Source organism: Solanum stenotomum, chromosome 5 (assembly GCF_019186545.1).
Source record: "Solanum stenotomum isolate F172 chromosome 5, ASM1918654v1, whole genome shotgun sequence".
Lineage (NCBI taxonomy): Eukaryota > Viridiplantae > Streptophyta > Magnoliopsida > Solanales > Solanaceae > Solanum > Solanum stenotomum.
This window is the reverse complement of record NC_064286.1, coordinates 5,141,112-5,165,306: the sequence shown is the minus strand read 5'-3', so window position 1 is coordinate 5,165,306 and position 24,195 is coordinate 5,141,112. Positions and strand designations below refer to the sequence as shown.

General features: G+C 32.2%; 1 protein-coding gene across 6 annotated transcripts; it reads right to left on the bottom strand.

Annotated features, from left to right (window-relative positions):
* Positions 1–1,066: 1,066 nt before the first annotated feature.
* LOC125865738 (external alternative NAD(P)H-ubiquinone oxidoreductase B1, mitochondrial) lies at positions 1,067–20,302 on the bottom strand. Of its 6 annotated transcripts, XM_049545967.1 has the most exons (11): positions 19,970–20,236; positions 18,640–18,916; positions 18,156–18,362; positions 17,556–17,806; positions 16,971–17,190; positions 16,739–16,843; positions 15,958–16,221; positions 15,633–15,754; positions 14,727–14,846; positions 14,351–14,374; positions 1,067–1,355 (listed from the first exon to the last, which is right to left on the bottom strand). In XM_049545967.1, the coding sequence occupies exons 1-11, from the start codon at positions 20,047–20,049 to the stop codon at positions 1,292–1,294; spliced, it is 1,734 nt and encodes a 577-aa protein (XP_049401924.1). In that variant the 5' UTR covers positions 20,050–20,236; the 3' UTR covers positions 1,067–1,291. The 6 variants fall into 6 exon arrangements, with proteins under 6 accessions (XP_049401924.1, XP_049401926.1, XP_049401925.1 ...); XM_049545969.1 differs by lacking the exon at positions 14,351–14,374 and having other exon boundaries at positions 1,067–1,379; positions 19,970–20,302; XM_049545968.1 differs by lacking the exons at positions 14,351–14,374; positions 14,727–14,846 and adding an exon at positions 1,739–1,858 and having other exon boundaries at positions 1,067–1,379.
* Positions 20,303–24,195: the final 3,893 nt, after the last annotated feature.

The window sequence follows — 24,195 nt, the reverse complement described above, 5'->3', positions numbered from 1 at the left end:
GCTTAAATATGTAAATTTTATTTAAAAAAGATTAAAGACTTCATGCATGAATTCATGATCAAAATTAAACTGTTTGACTTTCATAAATCGAACTAGGCCATATAAATTAAGGGCGAACTTAGCTGAGAAGTATAGATTCATACGAGTCCAGTTATTTTCATCGAGATCCTTCATATATATATATATATATATATATATATATCAAGAAAATCATTAAATATCTATAAATGATTGATTGTAAAGCCAATTTTATTGCTTATTAACTTGAAGCCGATATAAAAATCCATAAATTTCAAATCATGAATGGATTCAAGCATATGAAATCCAACAAATGATGAATTTTTTAGCAATAATATTTGCTTGAAAGAGAAGTATTTAATTTAATACAATTTTCAATATGAATATCTATCATAAAAGCACCTTTAAAGAAAAGAAAATTCGCCGAGTACAATAATAATTGTAATAATGTGCTCAAATACAATAACTTTCACTAATATAATGTTGTTTCATACTTCTTCTTTTGCTAGGTTTTGGTGTAAATATTTTTCTCAGGATGAAAATTATCAAAGGTTATTTTTCTTGATGAGTAGTTCAATCCTTTTTGTAATATGATATATAATATGTCAAAAGGGATACTCAGATACCAAAATGAATTACAATAATCTTGAATTTATTTATTTATTTTTAATCCTCCTTGTAGGAAGCTTTCACTTTTTTATTTTGTTCGTGATTCAAGGTGGAGGGTGTTTACCGTCTATTTAATGACAACTAGCAAATGTATTAAGATAGATTACAATAACCACCGGAGGTTGTGGTGGAGTGGAAGTTTCAGCTCAAGTCACTTCTCTTTGGTAGAGTGGCTTAAGCACTCTGTATGAGTCAAAATTAGAATTTGACATTTGGGCATATCAAAACGTGACATGTGGCTCAGAATATAATCGAATCCAACCGAGTAGGAATGACACCCGGCACAAAGATTGCTTTCTACCACGCAAATCCAAGTTAATCAGGTCAATAAATTTCAAACACCAAATGCTTGAATCTATAAAAAAAAAAAAAAAAAAAAGGAGATAACTTAACAATCTAATTAACAATCTCAGTCACTTGCTAAAGAACAAGTTTATACATTCAAATTTGCAAGATTCAAAGTGTATTTCTCCAGAAACTGATCATGGGAAATAGATACAAATACAATGGCATGTAACCGGATACAAGCATAAACATAACAACCCAAGCATGCCAAGCAAAACAGTGAAGAACACGCACCACCTTCTATGTGGAGTTGAACTCATCAAATCCGGCTTGAATCTCTTCCGAAAATGTATCTTCTTACCCAATCACCAACCACTAAGTACCTCGTGCGCCAGCTAACTTACTTGCTGAAATGTAAATAAAAATATCAGATTTAGGCTCTTTGAATACAGAAGGAAGAAACGATACACTACCTCCGTTTCATTTCATATCTTGGTTTGACTGGACATTGGACAACGAAGTTTAAGAATGTAAGGAAGACTTTTAAATCTTATCGTCTTAAACTAAAGTCGTAACATACCAAAAGATATCCTTTAAATCTTGTGTCATGTCATTCTGAGTGTAAGTATGAGTAAGATGCCAATGTTGAAATTAAAAACTTAATAACTAGAAAGATGGATTATTTTTTCTAGAACAGACTAAAAAAGAAAGTAAGACACATATATTAATATAATAAGCAAGTCATACGAAAGCTGTCAATTATTACCTTGCATACACTGAGTACCATAGCCACTGTGTGCTATGACCCATAGAAACCCAATCCCCGGGAAGTTCTGCTGCTGCTTGATCTCCACCTAAAGGAGCGAATTGCCCTAAATGGCGATACCTGAAATGGAACATATCATTAAGCCAAGAACCACTGAGAGAGAGGATTGATGCCTATGTTTGAAACAATTAGATATTCGATCATGGTAGCATAACAAAATTATTGTGAATGAGGATGTATCTATTTACTGATAGGAAAAGGAGGTTAGAAGCCAAGATCATAGAGTCAATAAACAACATGAGCAGCTAATAACATCAAAGAAGTTGCTGATAAGTGTAAATTCGATGGTTCTCTAAACAAAACGCACTGCAGAAAAGAAGGCTGAAATGATAAAGGGCCAGTGACCACATTTCTGATCTTTTTGTCAGTCACAAATGTTTTTAATAAAAGCGTTTAAACTTAAGGTAAAAAACAACAAAACTATCCTTTTTCGCGAATTTCGTATCTCAACTATCCAATGGTCCTAGTTCTTCTATCATCATATATAAAGCGGATCAGCCCAACTATCAGTTGTTCCCTTTTCCTACCTAAACTATCACAATCTACTCACCTAGGTATGTTTAAATACATAGATGGTGACAGTTTAGATAGGAAAGTGGAATAGTTGGTAATAGTTCAGGTCGGAAAAGCGAACATATGATAGTTGGGGTGTGAAACTTGCGAAAAAGTGATAGTTCAATGTGTTCTTGATCATTATCTCCAAAAGTTTTTGTTGTATGGAAGAACAATTTTCCGAGAATGAAAGTCTGGTCATACTTCAGCAGTCAGTTATCCCAGTATGCTTACATGCAATAAGGAAAATAAGAAAAAGAAAGTTTCAAAAAAGGTGAGCTATATATACTCAAAGGGAAGAAATTCATGACGTCCAGATCTTTTAAAACGGTGAGGTCCGTCAGGATTACTTTTGCATTGATCCCAGCGGTTTAAGCATCTAGCAAGATATGTACCTTGTTGAGCAGCAACCTAAAGCATGTGAAAAGATAAGAAATCGAACTAAAGCAGAATGCTGAGTGAAAAGCTATGTTGCTCGGATTCTCAAACATATCCTCGAAAAGTAGTGCATTTTTTGATAGATCCGACAAGGGCGCGGTAATAATTTTTGGACAGTCCGAGCAACATTGGTGAAAAGACAAACATGGATGGAATCCGAACGATGAAAGATGTACCTGAGGAGTGGCAGGTAAACTTTTCATCTGAGAATCTACATGAGAAAGGGCCAACTTAAAACCTTCAATATCTACCTCCTCTCTTTCATTTCCCTCTGAATCCCTGAATAAGTCTTTCGCCTCTAACAAATGTTTGTTCTTCAGATATAAGTCCACTTGAGGATAACGGATAATTATGTCTTCCAAAACATCTCGGAATTCCTCGACGCTTAACGTTCCAGAATCATCCTTATCGGCAGCTTTAAAAATGGCTGAAATATCTTCCTAGACCGCGTAATTTCACAGAAATGAAATTTTAGGGGGGAGATATAAAACCAATATAAATAGTATCTTGAAAACATAATTGTGGAGAATATAAGATGTATGATCATCCTCATGCAGCATATATTTCATTCTTCTGTAGTTTCTTTTCCATTCATCTTAATAATACTGTTAAGATGCCAAATATTCTAATCATGGTCAAAAAGTTTGAAGTGATTAACTGCAAGGACAGTAACTACTGTCCTCTTTATATAAAATCAACTTCATCGAATATTTGGTCCATTTCTTACATTTATAAGGCATGGGCACTAAAAAATTATTGTACGTCGAGTAACATCAAAAGTATTGGTTTGACATGACACAACAAACTAGCATTATTATCCTTATGGACCCATAAATCATGGACTATTCACTATCAATATCTGGAAAAAATTTACCACAGATAAAGAATTGAATGTACTACAGATCAAAAATTGATTAAATATTTGAGTACAGTTATTTGAACTAAGGCTTCTTTACCATTACTTTACGCTGATCTACAAATGCACAATCACCTAGTGCGTACACGTTACTACAACCCTTCACTCGCAACCATTCATCTGTTGCTAGAATACGTCTTTTTTCCTACAAAGGGGAAATGAAAAAAATTAAATGGTGATTAATTAATGAAACTCAAAAAGAGTAACTTTTTAAGTATGCATTTAGTGCAGAAATCTCCATGAAACACTAAGAGAAAGGGAATGCAAGATACCTGGCCAACTTGCTCCATGAAATCCTTCACAAATGGGCGGGTACCAATTCCAGTTGGCCATACAACCATCCCGTAGGGTACTTCAACGTATTTTCCTGTAGATTTTACTTTCATGCTGATGAAATGATCAGACACACTAGTGACATGGCAACCTGTCGAAACCTCAATTCCATCTCTTTGAAATTTCTGTTCAGCAAATGAGCTTATTCTTTCATCAAATCTGCAGAGACACAAATTTGCAATTTCAGGGTTGTTGATTAAAAATGCTTCTGAAATTGTCTCTTAACCGAGTGGAAATTACAACAACAATACCTTAGTCCCAACCAAGTTGTTGTCGGTTGTGTGAATCCTCACTTCTTCATTTAAACTCATTCTAGCTCGCGAACAAGAAATATACTTTATTGGGAAGTGTATGAGAAGTATAACAAATGAATGCCCACAAGAAGCACATTGTATGAATTAAACTCTCTTCACACCTCTCTATCTTCCTTACTCTCAAATCTTTCAGCACAACATCTATATCAAAGAGGCTGCAGCATGCATTAAAAGTTCAGTGGTAAAATCACTCAATATTTATACTAATGAAAGGTAATACATACACCATTATTTTACTATGAAACAATCAACATGATAACTAAATTGACTCAAACATCATCGTTATAAATAAAGAAAAAAGGCCATATGAATATGCTCTTCTTTTGTTTGAATCACTTATTCAACAGAATATATACTGCTGCCAATATATATAAATTGAGTACTCAGACAGTAGTGATTCTTTGATTTAATTCAAATTTTTGCATGATATCGTTAAAAGCTAAAATCAGAAGATTATATTTTATTACTGAGGTCTGAAAAGGTAGAGTGCACGTAGACTTTATCTTCACCTCAGAGATGAGGTAGAAATGTTGTTTTCAATGACCTCCAACTCAAGACAAAAACAATCTGAAAAACATAACGTAAGTACAAGATACAATAAATAGTATCAAAACAATACTACCAATTAATACTGCAAACAAACTACACGAAATAATAGATCATAGCAACAAAAATCAAAGAAAAAAAAATTCTACAAGCATAGCCAACAGTAGTATGGAGATAAGTACTTTAATTTCACATATCTCTAATTTATGATCACAAAATTCAAAAATCTTATTTACTTTATAAAATTTCATAATAAATCAAAACATAACAAACAAATTGAAACGAGCCAGTACTACATGATGTAGCATTTGCATATTTGAAATGATGCATTGACTCCTTTATACAAACTATATATACGAAGCAAACTTGACTTCATATTATATATCCTCTCAAAATTTAACAAATTTATTTCCAGAGCAGAAATATATATGATCAAATTAGTTATTCCTAGAGCCAAAAAAATTAGCAGAAGAAGCAATTTGAGCTGCATTTGGGGTCCTAACTAACTACTCCTTTTGTACCGCGCCATCTAACAGATTTTGAGATTCAAATAAGACATTTTATTTTTTCATGTCTTTTAAGATATCTTTGTGAGCTATAGTTCTTTTTACGTAGTGCTTAAATATGTAAGTTTTATTTCAAAAAGCTTAAAGATTTCATGCATGAATTCACGATCAAAATTAAATTGTTTGACTTTCCTAAATCGAACTATGCCATATAAATTAAGGACGAACTTAGCTGAGAATTCATATGAGTCCAGTTATTTTCATCGAGATCCTTCATATATATATATATATACTAGATTTCTTTTACAATGTCTTGATGCAAATATAAAGATTTCATCCTGATTTAAAGATATTTCCTTAACTTCACAGAAGCAATAGATGCTACACACTGGTAAAAAAGATTTAACAAAGAAAAAGAATTAACCAAAAATAAAAAGATACTAAGGAAATCGAATAACTTACATCTATTGAAGTACCACTTGTTTAAATCATTATTGGTTCAACAATAGACATTCCACACTGCGCAACAAGATTTCAAAAAGGAAAAGAATTAACAAAAAAGCAAGGTGAAGAAAACAAAAATAAAAAGATTCTGAGGGAAAAGAACAACTTACATTTGTTAGAGCACCATTAGTTTTAAGCATTACAGGTGTTTTCCATCGATCTCTATGCTGGGAATTTGAGCAATATTTGGCCAGTATTTCCCCTTGTCAAATTGTAGTAGTGCTGTGAGCAATGGGCAGTCGCGAATAGATAGTTTAGAGAGGGAAGAGGGTATCCCTTTTAATGGAAGGGATTGGAGATTAGGGCAATGGGAGATCTCCAGCTGAGAGAGGGAGGAGGGCAGTGCTGGTTCGGAGAGTGATTGGAGATCATGGCAATCTATGATGGTCAGCTGAGAGAGGGAGGAGCGCAGTGCTGATTTGGAAAGTGATTGGAGATTATCGCAATTCTTGATGATCAGCTTAGAGAGGGAGGATGGCAGTGTTGATTCGGAGAGATGGAGATTGGGGCAATTTCTGATGGTCAGCTGAGAGAGGGAGGAGGACAGTGCTGATTCGGAGAGTGATTGGAGATTAGGGCAATCCATGATGGTCAGCTCAGAGAGGGAGGAGGGCAGTGTTGATTCGGAGAGTGATTGGAGATTAGGGCAATTATCTATGGTCAGCTGAGAAAGGGAGGTGAGGCTTTTGAGAAGTTGGCTGCTTAATGTTTTCAGATTGTGTATCTCAAGTCTTGTAATAGAGGAAGGCAACTCCCAATGTTGGATCTCTTTGTCACTGCCATCATGTTTGATCACTAACTCTGTGAGACAGGGGAGTCTCTGTAAACACCACTCATTTCGGTCGTTCACTAGTTTCTTGCAATTATTGATGTTAAGGACTTGTAAATTGAAGAGCTCTATTTCTGGTAGACACTTGAGCATCTCGCAATTCAAAATATACAAATACGTCATCGCAGACTCATGGGTTCCAACTGCCACCGAAAGTTTTTCAAGATTCTCACATCCCCAAATACTGAGACTTTCAGTCACAGTAGGAATCAAAAACCTAGTAAGGTTCTGGCAATACTCAACTGTCAATTTGCGTACTGCTGGGAGCAACTCAGGTGATATATCATCTATACAATCACATCTCATCAGACTCAATTCCTCGAGAAACATGTTACAATAACCAACTGGCTCCTCCAATTTCAATTTCTGACAATGATATATCCATATTCTCTTCAAGGAACTGGGCAGTATGCTAAAAGGTAAGGAGGTAAGAGAGTTACAATCACGAATTTCTAATTTAACAATCTGCTTCATTCCCTCAAGTTGGGATCTAAACATTTGAGCTTCATCAAAAAGAGGTGTCTCTGAAATTCTCAATTCTGTCAGAGAAGAAAGATTTTCAGGCAACTTCCCCATCAACTTCCGACATTTTTCAATTGAAAGGTACTCAAGTATAGGGAACTCCCCACTTCCTAGTACGTGCCATTGCTTCCACTCCGGCATATCTTCAAATCTAAGCTCCTCAAGAGAGTTAAAAGGCTTTTTGGAGGATGAACTGCCATAGAATTCTTGCGTCACCTCTGTTATTCCATGCATCCCTTTAATGGAAAGGATTTTCAAACAAGGGAGTTGTCCTAGTGCTGGCAAGGAATAACAGTCCTTGCAGTTGCTAAGAGACAATATCACCAGCTTAAGAAACAAAGGATCAGCTAGCCAATTTGAAAATTTTGTCCCTCTATATCCGGTGATTTGGAGTTCTTTTAGATTTGTATGTGGGTGTAGCTCATCAAGTATCTCTCTTTCAGTTTGATAATCGTCGGCAGTACTTCCACTCCACTTCAATGACAACTTCTCAACATGATTCTTCTCCCTCATCTTTGCCTTCACAGCTTCCCTTTTATCAAACACATTTTGCAACTCTAAAACTGATAGAGATCCATATAAGTTTTGTACTTCACCCAAATCTTCCATTCTCAAACCACCACAACCACCTACAAGAAACTCAGCTCCCACTAGGACTTGGAGGCTTTTCAACTTACACAGATGTAGCGGCATCGTCAAGCGCCAAGTGTTGGTTATGTCGAGGTGATGCAAGTTGATCAACTTCTCCATCTGCAGCGGTAGCTCCACAAGATAATAGCAAGATGACAAGAGAAGTGTCTTCAAGTTATACAATGCACAAATAGAGTCTGGCAACTTTCCAATATGTGTCCGAGAAAGGTCCAAAAAACTGAGGAGCTTTAATTTGATAAACAAGCCATTTGGAAACTCCTTAATCTCATAACCTGACAATGATAATGCCCTTAAGGATGTCAGTCTTGGAAGTATGTTATGCAACACCATCTTGCTTAGCCGAGAAAAGTAACTGATATTGGTTGGAAGCAATGTCCTCAGCTGCTCTGATTTGGAGAGTAGTTTCAATTTCTCAAAGTCACCTTCTTGTCCCATGGAATAGGACATGTGCCGACTTTGTTCCAACATATCATCAGATCCTTCGTTCTCTTCCAATCTAATACAAAGTTTTGAAGATACAGTTTGGGCCAAATCATTGATAAGGTCATGCATTAAGAATCTCTGCGATTCCCATTTAGACTTCAGGACCCTCTCAAACAATGATCTTGATCTCAACTCGTCAAAGTATTTGTTACCTAAACAAAACTGTTGTACAAGACCATTAGCAATCCACAAGTGAATAACTTGGTCTTTGCAGAATTGATAATCTTTGGGATATATTGCACAAAAAGCAAAACATCGCTTCAAATGTGCCGGAAGATCATTGTAGCTCAACATCAACGCTGGTATTATGCCCTTTAAAGAACTTGGTTGCTCCCATATTTTACTACTTAATATGTCTCTCCACTCATCTACCTCTGATTTGCCGCGTAAAGTACCAGCAAGTGTCTTTAGAGCTAAAGGCAACCCTTTGCACTTGTCTGCAATTTTTTTCCCAACCTCTTCAAGTTCTGGATGATCCCTATTTTCTAGAGAATGTCGTTTGAATAAAGCCCAAGAGTCTTCACTAGACAGAGTCCCCATGGTGATTGCGCAACAATCAGCACACATCATCTGAGCAACACTCTCCTTACGTGTAGTTACAATGATCTTACTTCCCATATCTCCCTGTACAAAAACATTTTTCAGGTTATCCCACTCACTATAGTTATCATTCCACACATCATCAAGGACAACAAGAAACTTCTTACCCTTCAGGCTTTCCTTCAATTTGACCTGTAGCTGATTAAAATTGCCGTCATCCTTTGAGTCAAATGAGCCTATTTCTTGAAGTAACCCTTTCGTTATTCTCAAAGCATCATATGGCTCAGAAACACAATACCAAGCTTTCAAACCAAAATGTTTCTTCACCTTCTCATCATTGTAAGCCACTTTAGCAAGTGTTGTCTTACCCGTGCCACCCATTCCAACAATAGGAACTACAGTCAGGTTTCCTCCACTTGCATCTTCAGACAATAAACGGTCAATCAAATCCTTTATTTCCTTGTGCCTACCAAAGATATCAGAATCATCAACCAAACAAGTTGAAGGTGTTCTAGTTTCTTGTTTAGTCGAACTAAAATACTCCTTTAAGCCAAGGCGACCAATTTGCTTTTCCAACACTTCCAATTTTTTAATAGTGTCTTCCAACTTAAGAAAGAAATCATCACTCAAGCACAGGTTAAGGTCACTTACTTGCTGGTTGGTTGTTTCTGCAAGATTTTGATGCTGACGTTTCACCTTAAGCCTTAAAGCTTCATCGTTGACTTGTTCTATTAAAAAATCATGTGGATCAATAAATTAATGCCAATTGTTTAATTAATTGATATACTTATTTAGTACTAATTTTTTTCCAAGAAAGCAGTATCACGTGAAACTTCTTTCACCTTTCTAAACGCGCCTTCATATTTAAATTACGTCAATAAATGCATGACATGTGTTTGCGTATAGATTTTTAACACTTAATTGAAGTTAATAAACATGCATCTCATATATTAAATTACTCAACCATAGAAAACTTAAGTGATTTAATGCAAATATTCGATACAAATAAGTACTCCTTTTGTCCCTAATTACTTGTCCACTTTTAAATTAGCACACCTATTAAGAAAACAATTATTGACATAATGAGTATACCATTTTATCCTTATTAATCATGAAGTAGATGAATTAAAAATTTAAGATTTTCAAAAAGTTCTACCTTTTTTCAAAGTAATTAATTGAGGGTATAATAGGTAAAAAAAATTGTCCTTTCTTGATTTGTCAAAATGGGCAAACAATTAGAGACAACTATAAAAGGAAAAATAGACAAGTAATTAAGGACAGAGGAAGTATTTATCTTAAAATTAATCGGGTCAGTGCAGTTGTGATGTATAATTTAATAATTAATGACATCATCTTGACTATTGACGTGGAAAATATGAGGGTGGGCCCACATCCTTATTTTTTTCTCCTTAATGGTGAAAATTTTTATCATGGTAGCGGCACAAATAACAAAAGGTGTGTGAGGCTCTATTTATTTTTTGACACATGAATAAGTGGGTCATTTATGTACTTTTCTACTTTAAAGCAAGAGCTTTTTACCACCAACAAGAGAGAGAAAATATATTTATACGTACATTGAGTTGAATAAATATAAAAAATACAAGAAAAATTATGTGTGTTTGCTACGTTTTTTTAATCATTATTAATATTATATTAATTTGTGGGATTATACCAGATATATTATTGTTGTTGTAGTTGTATGTTAGTTTGACAAATTTATTTTGATATGATATTTTTTTGTGTATTCATGTTGTATTTTATAAAAAAAAAAAAAAAAATTCTTTCATAATTATTGTGAATTTAAAATGTTGTCATTTTATTTTAATTATTACGATCTGAAATGTTGATTGCTACCTTGTTTTTAAATTAGACCTTTTAAAGGAAAGTTAAAAAAAAGTTAATTATATTATGATTGTGGAGATGATTATTTAAAACAAAGTATCACTACTCAAAGAAATAATTTTTAAAAAGTATCGTTATCCTAATAACATTTTTTCAGTTCAATTTGTGTAAAATTTCAGTTGATGTAGAATGTAAGATTTAATATAGTTTATATTTTATTTTTATCATAATTACAATTTGATCATTAATTTTTTAATAAAATAGTATTTAAAATATTCTCTCGAGTACATTTTATTTATTTTTATTTTTAAAAAAATATTGTATTATTATTGTTAAATTTGTGAAATAATAATTTATTTTAATTAAAGATGGCTAAATATAAAAAAAGAATCAAGATCCGAAAAACTTTTTTTTTTATTTCTTTTCAACATCAACGAGAATGTCAACTTTTTTAAAACATCAACGAAAATGTTAGTTTTTTATTAAAAAAAATACACATTCAGTTTGAACATCAAAATATGTAATTTTGATTTTTAATAAAATTAACAATATCATGATTTGATTTAAGAAACAACGTTACAAAGAATTGATTAAATCAGCATTCAACAAGTATAAAATGTGGACCCTACAGTCATTTTTTATTATATTTTTATAATTATCTAGTGAATTGTATTATATCTGATAAGATATACTAATTATAAATATTATTTTACTTTTTGTTATTTTAGTTTAGGTTTAAAGTACATAAATGTCTCACATATTCATGTGTCAAAAAATAAATGGGGCCTCACACATCTTTTGTTGATTATGCCTCTATCATAATAAAATTTTTCTTGTTAGATAATTAGTTTTTAGGAACGTGCATTGCACGTTTGTCCCTTGTAATTACTACAAGATTTTTATATACTTTAAAAAAATTGAATTTCAAAATAGAAAATATATGTGTATTGCACGCTACTTAGTATAAATATTTGCAAATGATTTAGATACAATTACAATAAGTATTAATAATTATTCATAAAATTAAGTAATCAAAAGAGAATGAGTGTAACACTAGATTAAAGCTTAATATCAAATGGACAATATGACAATCATATCAAATAGTTTTAAGAAATTGCAAATTTTACTTGAGTTATTAGTTGTGAAGATCTCACAAAATGTTTGAAGAGAATGTATAAAAATTTATCAATATCCATTACATTATTATAGCATCACAATTAATTATATAACTTCAGATATATGTTATGTGCATCCCACACGTATTAGAAAATAAGATGAAATATAGTAGACTAAATACAATAAAATAGATAATGAATTTTAAAACTTTTAAATAACAAAAATTAAAGGGAGAAACAGTTTCAGTGTAAAAGAATGGAGGAACTTCCTCAATAACTAACAAAAGCATAAATAGATTTACCTCTTTTTTATTGCATATGTGATGAGCAATTACATCCATCAACAATCATCCATCAACAATTATACATTAGAATAACTAAGTGGATGCATTAACATAAAGTGGTTGTGATGAGCAATGTAATTACATCACCAACAATCATCCATCAACAATTACACATCGAAATAACTAAGTGTATGCATTAATATAAAGTGATTTTGAAAAAAAAAAATTGTGGTATGTATAATTATAAGTCAAGAATTATAAAAGTCATTTAAAAATTGATGATATACATAATATTTATGAGAATTAGATTGGTTAAAGTTGGGATATGTAAAGTTTCTGACTAAAATCTAAATATGTGTGCCATATTAAGATGTATGGTAATTCAAAGGACATTTTTGTTCTTTAATGTTAAAGGATATTTCAATTTTTAAAATATATAATTTACTGTCTTTTGTTGTTACGAAACACTTCATCCACCAAACTCCATTTTAGAATAAAAACAACTTAAATATTTCGTGAATTAATTCTATCTAGAGATATAAAGGATTAATACCATATAATTATGATTTAATATTTTATTAATGATTTTTTTAATAATATTTTAAATTTAGTGAAGGGGTAAAATCGTAATCTAACTTTGAAGTTAAGATCTTCCCACTTATTATATATATATATATGATCTAATAATAACTTACAATTCAAAAAATAATTAAAATAATATTATTTAATTAATTCGATGTTTGATTTAGTCTAGGGATAAAATGATAATTCAACTTTTCATCTTTGGAGCTTCCCACTTTTAATAATATCTGATGATATGATATATATATATATATATATATATATATATATATACGAGAAGTATTTAATGTAATACGATTTCCAATATGAATATCATAAAAGCATCATTAAAGAAATGAAAATTGGCCGAGTACAATAATAATTGTAATAATGTACTCAAATACAATAGCTTTCACTAATACAATGTTGTTTCATACTTCTTTTTCTTTTTTTTTTTGCTATGTTTTGGTGTAAATATTTTTCTCAGAGTGAAAATTATCAAAGATTATTTTTCTTGATGTGTAGTTCAATCCTTTTTGTAATGTGATATATAATATGTCACAGAGGGAGACTCAGATACCAAAATGGATTACAATAATCTTGGATTTATTTATTTATTTTTAACCCCTCCTTGTAGGAGCTTTCACTTTTTTATTCTTAGTGATTTAGGGTTGGAAGTGAAGGATACAGGGTGTTTACCTCTCTTTTAATGGCAACTGGCAAATGCATTGAGATAGATTATAATTACCATCAGAGATTGTGATGGAGTGGTAAAAGTACTTTCGCGTTTAGTTAGAAGTTTCGGTTCAAGTCGCTTCTCTTGGGTAGAGAGGCTTAAGCACTATGTATGAGTCAAAATTCGAATTTGACATTTGGGCATATCAAAAGGTGACATGTGGCAATCCAACTGAGTAGGAATGACACCAGGCACAANTTTGTTCGTGATTCAAGGTGGAGGGTGTTTACCGTCTATTTAATGACAACTAGCAAATGTATTAAGATAGATTACAATAACCACCGGAGGTTGTGGTGGAGTGGAAGTTTCAGCTCAAGTCACTTCTCTTTGGTAGAGTGGCTTAAGCACTCTGTATGAGTCAAAATTAGAATTTGACATTTGGGCATATCAAAACGTGACATGTGGCAATCAGAATATAATCGAATCCAACTGAGTAGGAATGACACCCGGCACAAAGATTGCTATCTACCACGCAAATCCAAGTTAATCAGGTCAATAAATATCAAACACCAGATGCTTGAATCTATAAAAAAAAAAAAAAAGGAGATAACTTAACAATCTAATTAACAATCTCAATCACTTGCTAAAGAACAAGTTTATACATTCAAATTTGCAAGATTCAAAGTGTATTTCTCCAGGAACTGATCATGGGAAATAGATACAAATACAATGGAGTGTGAGACATGTACATTCTTAAAAAAACATAAATTGATGTCTGGCTTCAACTGCTGTAACCGGATGGATACAAGCATAAACATAGCAAGCGAAGCAAATCAGTGAAAAACACGCACCGCCTTCTATGTGGAGTTGAACTCATTAAATCCGGCTTGAATCTCTTCCGAAAATGTATCTTCTTACCCAATCACCAACCACTAAGTACCTTGTGCGCCAGCTAACTTGCTTGCTGAAATGTAAATAAAAATATCAGATTTAGACTCTTTGAATACAGAAGGAAGAAACGATACACTCCCTCCGTTTCATTTCATGTCTTGGTTTGACTGGATAACGAAGTTTAAGAATGTAAATAAGACTTTTAAATCTTATCGTCTTAAACTAAAGTTGTAACATACCAAAAGATATCCTTTAAATCTTGTGTCATGTCATTCTGAGCGTAAGTATGAGTAAGATGCCAATGATGAAATTAAAAACTTAATAACTAGAAGGATGGATTATTTTTTTCTAAGCAGACTAAAAAGGAAACTAAGACGCATATATTAATATCATAAGCAAGTCATACGAAAGCTGTCAATTATTACCTTGCATACACAGAGTACCATAGCCACTGTGTGCTATGGCCCATAGAAACCCAGTCCCCGGGAAGTTCTGCTGCTGCTTGATCTCCACCTAAAGGAGCGAATTGCCCTAAATGGCGATACCTGAAATGTAACATATCATTAAGCCAAGAACCACTGAGAAGGAGAGGATTGATGCCTATGTTTGAAACAATTAGATATTCGATCATGGTAGCATAACAAAATTATTGTGAATGAGGATGTATCTATTTACTGATAGGAAAAGGAGGTTAGACGCCAAGATCATCGAGTCAATAAACAACATGAGCAGCTAATAACATCGAAGAAGTTGCTGATAAGTGTAAATTTGATGGTTCTCTAAACAAAACACACTGCAGAAAAGAAGGCTGAAATGATAAAGGGCGAGTGACCACATTTCTGATCTTTTTGTCAAAGTCACAAATGTTTTTAATAAAAGCGTTAAAACTTGTGGTAAAAAACACCAAAACTATCCCTTTTTCGCAAATTTCATATCTCAACTATCCAATGGTCCTTTTTCCTCTATCATCATATATAAAGCGGATCAAGCCAACTGATAGTCGTTCCCTTTTCCTACCTAAACTATCACAATCTACTCACCTAGGTATGTTTTAATACATAGATGGTGATAGTTTAGATAGGAAAGTGGAACAGTTGGTAATAGTTCAGGTCGGAAAAGCGAACATATGATAGTTGGGGTGTGAAAATTGCTAAAAAGTGATAGTTCAATGTGTTTTTGATCATTATCTCAAAAAGTTTTTGTTGTATGGAAGAACAATTTCTCAAGAATGAAATTCTGGTCATATTTCAGCAGTTAGTTATCCCAGTATGCTTACATGCAACAAGGAAAATAAGAAAAAGAAAGTTTCAAAAAAGGTGAGCTATATATACTCGAAGGGAAGAAATTCATGACGTCCAGAGCTTTTAAAACGGCGAGGTCCTTCAGGATTACTTTTGCATTGATCCCAGCGGTTTAAGCATCTAGCAAGATATGTACCTTGTTGAGCAGCAACCTAAAGCATGTGAAAAGATAAGAAATCGAACTAAAGCAGAATACTGAGTGAAAAGCTACGTTGCTCGGATTCTCAAACATATCCTCAAAAAGTAGTGCATTTTTTGATAGATCCGACAAGGGTGCGGTAATAATTTTTGGAGTGTCCGAGCAACATTGGTGAAAAGACAAACATGGATGGAATCCGAACGATGAAAGATGTACCTGAGCAGTGGCAGGTAGACTTTTCATCTGAGAATCTACATGAGAAAGGACCAACTTAAAACCTTCAATATCTACCTCCTCTCTTTCATTTCCCTCTGAATCCCTGAATAAGTCTTTCGCCTCTAACAAATGTTTGTTCTTCAGATATAAGTCCACTTGAGGATAACGGATAATTATGTCTTCCAAAACATCTCGGAATTCCTCGACGCTTAACGTTCCAGAATCATCCTTATCCGCAGCTTTAAAAATGGTTGAAATATCTTCCTAGACCGCGTAGTTTCACAGAAATGAAATTTTAGGGGGAAGATATAAAGCCAATAAAAATAGTATCTTGAAAACATAATTGTGGAGAATATAAGATGTATGATCATCCTCATACAGCATATATTTCATTCTTCTGTAGTTTCTTTTCCATTCATCTTAATAATACTGTTAAGATGCCAAATATTCTAATCATGGTCAAAAAGTTTGAAGTGATTAACTGCAAGGACAGTAACTATTGGCCTCTTCATATAAAATCAACTTCATCGAATATTTGGTCCATTTCTTACATTTATAAGGCATGGGCACTAAAAAATTATTGTACGTTGAGTAACATCAAAAGTATTGGTTTTGACGTGACACCACAAACTAGCATTATTATCCTTATGGACCCATAAATCATGAACTATTCACTATCAATATCTGGAAAAAATTTACCACAGATAAAGAATTGAATGTACTACAGATCAAAAATTGATTAAATATTTGAGTACAGTTATTTGAAGTAAGGCTTCTTTACCATTACTTTACGTTGATCTATAGATGCACAATCACCTAGTGCGTACACGTTACTACAGCCCTTCACTCGCAACCATTCATCAGTTGCTAGAATACGCCTTTTTTCCTGCAAAGGGGAAATGAAAAAAATTAAATGGTGATTAATTAATTAAACTCAAAAAGAGTAACTTTTTAAGTATGCATTTAGTGCAGAAACCGCCATGAAACACTAAAAGAAAGGGAATGCAAGATACCTGGCCAACTTGTTCCATGAAATCCTTCACAAATGGGCGGGTACCTACTCCAGTTGACCATACAACCATCCCGTAGGGTACTTCAACGTGTTTTCCTGTAGATTTTACTTTCATGTTGATGAAATGATCAGAGACACTAGTGACACGGCAACCTGTCGAAACCTCAATTCCATCTCTTTGAAATTTCTGTTCAGCAAATGAGCTTATTCTTTCATCAAATCTGCAGAGACACAAATTTGCGATTTCAGGGTTGTTGATTAAAAATGCTTCTGAAATTGTCTCTTAACTGAGTGGAAATTACAACACCAACGCCTTAGTCCCAACCAAGTTGTGGTCGGTTATGTGAATCCCCACTTCTTCATTTAAACTCATTCTAAGTCGCGAACAAGAAATATACTTTATTAGGAAGTGCATGCGAAGTATAACAAATGAATGCCCACAAGAAGTACATTGTATGAATTAAACTTTCTTCACACCTCTTTCTTCCTTACTCTCAAATCTTTCAGCACAACATCGACATCAAAGAGGCTGTAGCATGCATTAAAAGTGCAGTGGTAAAGTGAATCTAGGAACGGTGCATCTTACGTGTTCAGGATATGATCTCCGGACTGGATAACCGTTATCTTCACAAAATCCTTAACTGAAGGATATATTTTAACCAAATCCTCATAAACATAGTCATGTAGCTCAGCAGCAAATTCCACTCCAGTTGGACCCCCGCCAACTATAACAAAATGGAGGTTGGTCCTTCGCTCTTCTTCACTTAGGCCAGGAATGACAGATTTTTCAAAACAATCTATTACTGTCCTCCGTATCCTTTGAGCATCTTCAACTTCCTGTACGAAACATGATTCATTTATTTTTAACGAAAAGAAATTTACACTTCAAGAAAAATAAGAGATGTCTCAATCTGATCAGGTTCAAAAATGCATACAGACACCTCCCTTGCAGGAGTAAAAAATGTCATTCGAACTCTCAAGAAATATCGCCAGGTCAGTGTTGGATCCTCCAAAAGTAGTGTATTGTTGGAGGATCCAACACTGTCCAGCAATACTCTTTTTATATTTTTTTTGAAAATGGTAATGATCTGTCCAGCAATATTTTAAGAGAGTCCGAGCAACATTGGGAAGAAATGTCATGCATCCCCAACTAAGTTAAGAAAGGCTTTATGGAAGAGAATCCTACCTTCAGAAAGTGGCAATGTTCCATAACACCTGGTGTGTTAAAAGTATTTACTTGAGCTCCTACTGCGATAACCAAATAGTCATATTGTAGGGAGAAATCATTATGTCCTGCCAAATTATCATTGATACCAGAACGGCAAGATACTGTGCGGTTTTCTGGATCAATCTTCAGACATTCTGCTTCCCAGAATTGAATTTCTCCACTTCTCTGCCGGACCAATTAACAAAAATTAAACAATACGAGACAGAAAAATCTTCAAAAGAAAACAAGACAGCCTTGGAGAAACTTTAGCACATACTAAATGTAATATTCCCGGGATCAGGTTAGAACAATCAAAAACCAAGTGAAAGAGGAAGCATTGAAGGAGCAAAAGAATCTTTCTAAGATGCAGTGCACAAAGCTATACTATTCATTCCAAATCTTGTGAGTACAACATAAAAATACAAACAACATGTAAGCAAGTTCCTTATCATAATTTCCTTACCTTCTTTATTATGTTCCGAACCGGCTCTACTATGCTTCGTGCCTCAACTGTCCCACATGTGACACTAGGTAACAATGGTGTAAATGCAAAATAGTTCCGCGGCGAAACCACTTGAACATCATATGAAGAAATATCAACATCTTTTAGGAAGCTGGTACCACCCCATCCTGTTCCAAGCACCACTACTCTCTTCTTCTTAGACTCTGGTTGATTCTGTTCAACAACTTGTTTTCCACTCTCTACATTTGATTCCGCATATACCAATAGACCTCCAGTACTGTAACAACCAGAAGAAAAATATAAGTAGCAAAATCCTCTACCAAATATAGATGAAAAAGATCAGTCTTTAAAGGAACCACAACATTTCATTCATTAAACATCAATCCTTCAAGTGAGTCATTATAGTTTAGTAGGTCTGTTTATAAATGCATTTGCTCCCGTTGTGAATTCTATAAACATAATTCATTGTATACAACTTAAGAGGCATATGTCTAGGACCATAGAAACAGAATCGACGAAGTAAGAAATCCATAACAACCTAGTAATCGGAGAGAGAAGTTTCCAGAGCCAAACCAGTTCATGTCTAACTTGTTAAAAGAAATTGTTATCCACCATGAAAACTCTATTTCCACTTTTAAATCCATGCTACACAATTTTACCTTTGTAGAGCATCCGATTTACTCGAGCTATACTCCACAAGAATTAAAAAAAGAATGGCCACTAAGAGTTCACATTGTTATAAACAAATTCACATTATTCAAACCAGCATGTGGAGTCATAACAACAAACGATCACCTAAAAGATACGACACTTGGACCTAACTCAATCTCGAAAGCTAACTCACAGGGGGATTGCCCAAGTCCATATAAGCAAACCATTAGTCCATTTCCTAAAACTTCTAACTCACTCTAACACTTTCATTTAGCTTCTCTGGATCTAAGAGTCAATGACAATATGTTCAAGTGTCAAAACAAATTCAGAGATTCTCCTTTCAGTACAAAATCAAGAACCCAAAAGGTAGAGATGAAGAAAAATGGCTATCAAGAGCTTAGCTAAAATATTTGAAACCCCTCATCTTCCTTTTGTTCAAAGATTGAAACTTTATCAATATTTCTGTCAAATATTGATTTAAGCTAACTAGCTAAGAATCAAATGAGCAATGAAACAAGGGAGTTTAAGGTGAATAAGCTCTTACGAGTTGTTTGGTTAAAAATCAGAGTCATATTACACAAATAACAAACAAGTTAATGAAAAATCATCAAGAAACCAAAAAAAAAAAATTGAAGTCACTAAAAAATTTAACAAAAATGAAGGGATCAAAAAGAATAACCTGACAGAACAGAGAACCAAAAGTTTAGAATAAGAAGAATGGCTATGAAGAACTTTGCTTAAATATGTGAAACCCCTCATCTTCTTTCTTTTTCCTCTTAACAAAAATTGTTCAAAGATTGAATCTTTTTTCAGTTTTTCTGTCAAAATCTTGATTTAATGGATAAAATGAGTAATTATGAGACAAAGGAGTGGTGAAAAACAAGAAAGGAATACTAGTACAATAGTGTCATTATATGAGTTGTCTGAAAATGTTACAAGTCTGACAACTTTAAAAAATTGTGAATTTTGTGTCCAAACTCCAAATTATGGGATTTGAGAATTGGTTTATCCAGTTTTTTTTTTATTAGTTAATCTTTTTTCATAGTCTTATTTTTTTAATTAGATGTTCCCAAATTGATGGTTTATCTAAGGTTTATACATGTGACACATCTTACAACTTATAATTTAATATTCCTTTGGTTCACTCACAAGCAACCTTCTCATATATTGAATTTGCTTAGTATAATTTATAATAGGGAAAAGGGCAATGACTTTGTGTGAGGAATTATTTTATTGTGAGGCACAACTATTAGTATTATTAGTTGTGCAAGGAATTATTTTATTTATATTATATTATGATTTGTGGAATTCATGTTTTGTTTTTCTTCTTGGCCTTTTGTTTTTCTTTCTTACTCTTCTTCTATTTCCTCATTTTTCTTGTTTTTTTTTTAAAAAATTAATTTTGAAATCAATTCAATAATCCCTCTTAGTTTGTACAGATGAAAATAATTATTATTATTTTATTTATTTATTTTAATAGAAAATATTTTTCAAAATATATTTTTTATTGTTATATAATTAAACGTTATGAGCATAAAAAAATTCAAGTTAATTCCTTGAACGGTCACTTATGTCATGAAAATTCTTTTTTATTTCTTTTCCTCCCATTTTCATTTATTGTACTTTAAAAAATTTTGCCTTCATGTTTCGTATCTTTTTAACTTCTACTTTTAGGACCCAGTTAAACATAAAAATTTATTTATAAAATAAATTTTCACTTGATTTAAAAATTGATTTTTTATCATGAAAATTTGAAACACAACCTTTTCTTTTTGAAGGTATATTTTGAATTTGGAAAACATGTTGGTATAACGTGTTTTCCCAACTCACTTTTAACTTTTGAAATTGTATTTAAATATAATATAAATATTTTTTAAATATTTTTTTTTGCAAAAAGATAACATAACTCTATTTTCAACTCTAACTCTATATATTTCAAATTCAATAAAAAAAATATATGAATACTATAGTCAAATGCTTAATAATAGTAATCATAATCATACTTTCTAGGTTCATAACTTCTAAATAGTTTATGTGTAATTTAATAACAAATGTTTTATTAATAATATTTTAAAATTTAATTATCAATATATTATGTAGTTATTTAATGATAAAAATAATAATTTTTAATTATTTTCATTTATACAAACCGAGGGAGTAATTAAATTGGTTTCAAATTAGATTTTGGAGAAAATAAAAAATGAGAAAAAAAGGAGAAAAAGAAAAGTAAGAAAGAGAAACAAAGATAAAGCATGGGTCCCACATACCAAATAGAATATCAATAAAATAATATTATCATACAATTAATATAAGTTGTGCCTCACACATAGTAAAAATTTTAAGTTGTGCCTCACACATAATAAAAATTTTAAGTTGTGCCTCACACATAGTAAAAATTTTCAGGAAGTAATGGTCCAAAACATGAATCATCTTAGAACCATTATTTTAATATTCTTAGAGAGTCAATGACTCACACCTCTTAACTAGAATATTACATTGTGTATATAGGTAAATCTTTATAGTGAAAAAAGGTAAATATATTCTTGAATTATCGTAAATGGTATATTATATTTTGATTTGTGGAATTCATATTTTATTTTTTTTCTTGGCATTTTATGTTTCTTTCTAGCTCTTCTTCTATTTCCTCATTCTTCTTTTTCTTTTTTTAATTTAATTTTGAAATCAATTTAATAACCCCTCTTAGTTTGTACGGATGAAATTATTTTACTTATTTATTTTAACAAATTATAATTTTCATTATTATATAGTTAAAAGTTATGAGCATAAAAAAGTTCAAGTTAATTTTTTGAACGGTCACTTATGTCATGAAAATTGACCATTAAAATTATTTTTATTCGTTTTCCTCCCATTTTCATTTGTTAAAAATTTGCCTTCATATTTCATGTCTTTTTAACTTCTACTTTTAGGGCCCATTTAAATATAAAAAAATATTTATAAAATAATTTTTCACTTTATTTAAAAATTGATTTTTGACCATGAAAATTTGAAACATAACCTTTTCTTTTTGAAAGTATATTTTAAATTTGGTAAACATGTTGGTTTAATGTGTTTTTTTAACTCACTTTTCACTTTTGAAATTGTATTTAAGTATAATATGAACAATATTTTGAATATATTTTTGCAAAAAGAAAACATAACTCTAGTTTCAACTTTAACTCCATATATTTCAAATACAGTAGAAAAAATATATGAATTCTATAATCGAATGCTTAATAATAATTATAATCATGCTTTCTATGTTCATAACTTCTAAATATTTAATGTGTAATTTAATAACAAGTGTTTCATTTTATATATATATATATATTTAGGGTTTCAATTTACTAAACTAGTTTTATTAATAATATTTTAAAATTTAATCTTCAATATCTTATGCAGATATTTAATGATAAAAATAATGGAGTAATTTTAAAAAAATATATTCTGTTAAAATAAATAAGTAAGAGAAAATATTCTGTTAAAATAAATAAGTAAAAAATAAATTATTTTCATTTATACAAACTGAGGAAGTAATTAAATCGGTTCTAAAAAAAAGGGAAAGAGAAACAAAGGCCAAGAAGGAACATAAAGCATGGATCCCATGTCACAATAGAATATCAGTAAAATAATATCTTCATACAACTAGTATAAGTTGTGTCTCACACGTAGTAAATTTTTTCAGGAAGTAATGGCCTAAAATTTGAAACATCTTGGAACCACTATTTCAATATTCTTTGTTTTAATTTTACAAGTGGGGTAAGAATTATGGGAGAAGACTCGAAGTATGTTTTTAGTTGAGATTGAGTTGCACCAATAATCAACGTTGAGTTTGTTTTTATTTGTATTCGAAATGGATAAATTGACGTGACATATTCAGAATGAGCATCTTGGTGTATGTTATTTATAGATGACATTGTTTTGATTGAGAAACCACACATTGAAGTCAAAAATAAATTTGAGACGTAGAGACAAACTTTGAAAGGGTTCCAAAAGAGGCAGAGAGCAGGTTCAAAATAGAGTATTTGAAGTGCAAATTCAGTGATGAAACGTATAAAACGGGCGTGAAAGTGAGACTTGATACGCAAGTTATCCCAAGAGTAAAACATTTAAGTATCTAGGGTCTCAGATCAAAGGAAATGAAAAGATCGACGATGATGTCACACACCATATTGGTGCGACATGGATGAAGTGGAGGCTTGCATCTGACATCGTGTACGACAAAAAGATACCATCAAAACTTAAAGCTAAATTTTATAAAGTGGTAGTTAGACTGACTTTGTTGTATGAGACTAAACGTTGATTAGTCAAGAACTTTTATGCTCAGGAAATGTGAATGTAAAAAATGAGAATGTTTTAAGATGGATGTGTAGGCATTATAGGAGTATAGGATTCAGAATGGGCATATCCGGATCAAAGTGTGAGTGGAATATATGGTGGACAAGATGACGGAAAAAAATTTGAGATAGTTTGGACATTTGAAAAAGAATGCCCATTAAGGAGATTTGAGAGATTGGATATAGTGGAGTCGATTAGAGACAGAGGTAGGTCGAAGAAATATTAGTAGATGTGATTAGACAAGACATGACCTTTAGATAAGAGGTTAGGAAGGTCACATACTAAGGTAAAAGGTTATTGTTAGGGAATGATTGTTTTTTGCTTTTTGAGGGTTTTGGCTTGTGGTGTTTATCGTTGTACTAACTGTATTATTCTTGCTCAGGATATCTATCATCTTTATTGTTTAATGTATTTCCACTATCACACTATTTTATGGTTCATATTCCTTATTTATAGGCTTCGTGTTGCTTTCTTTGTTAGTTCATATGTTTTCTACACAATTTTCTTCTTTGTACTTGAATTTGCTACTCTTGAGTTGAAAATTTTTCAGATGCAACCTCTTAACATCCA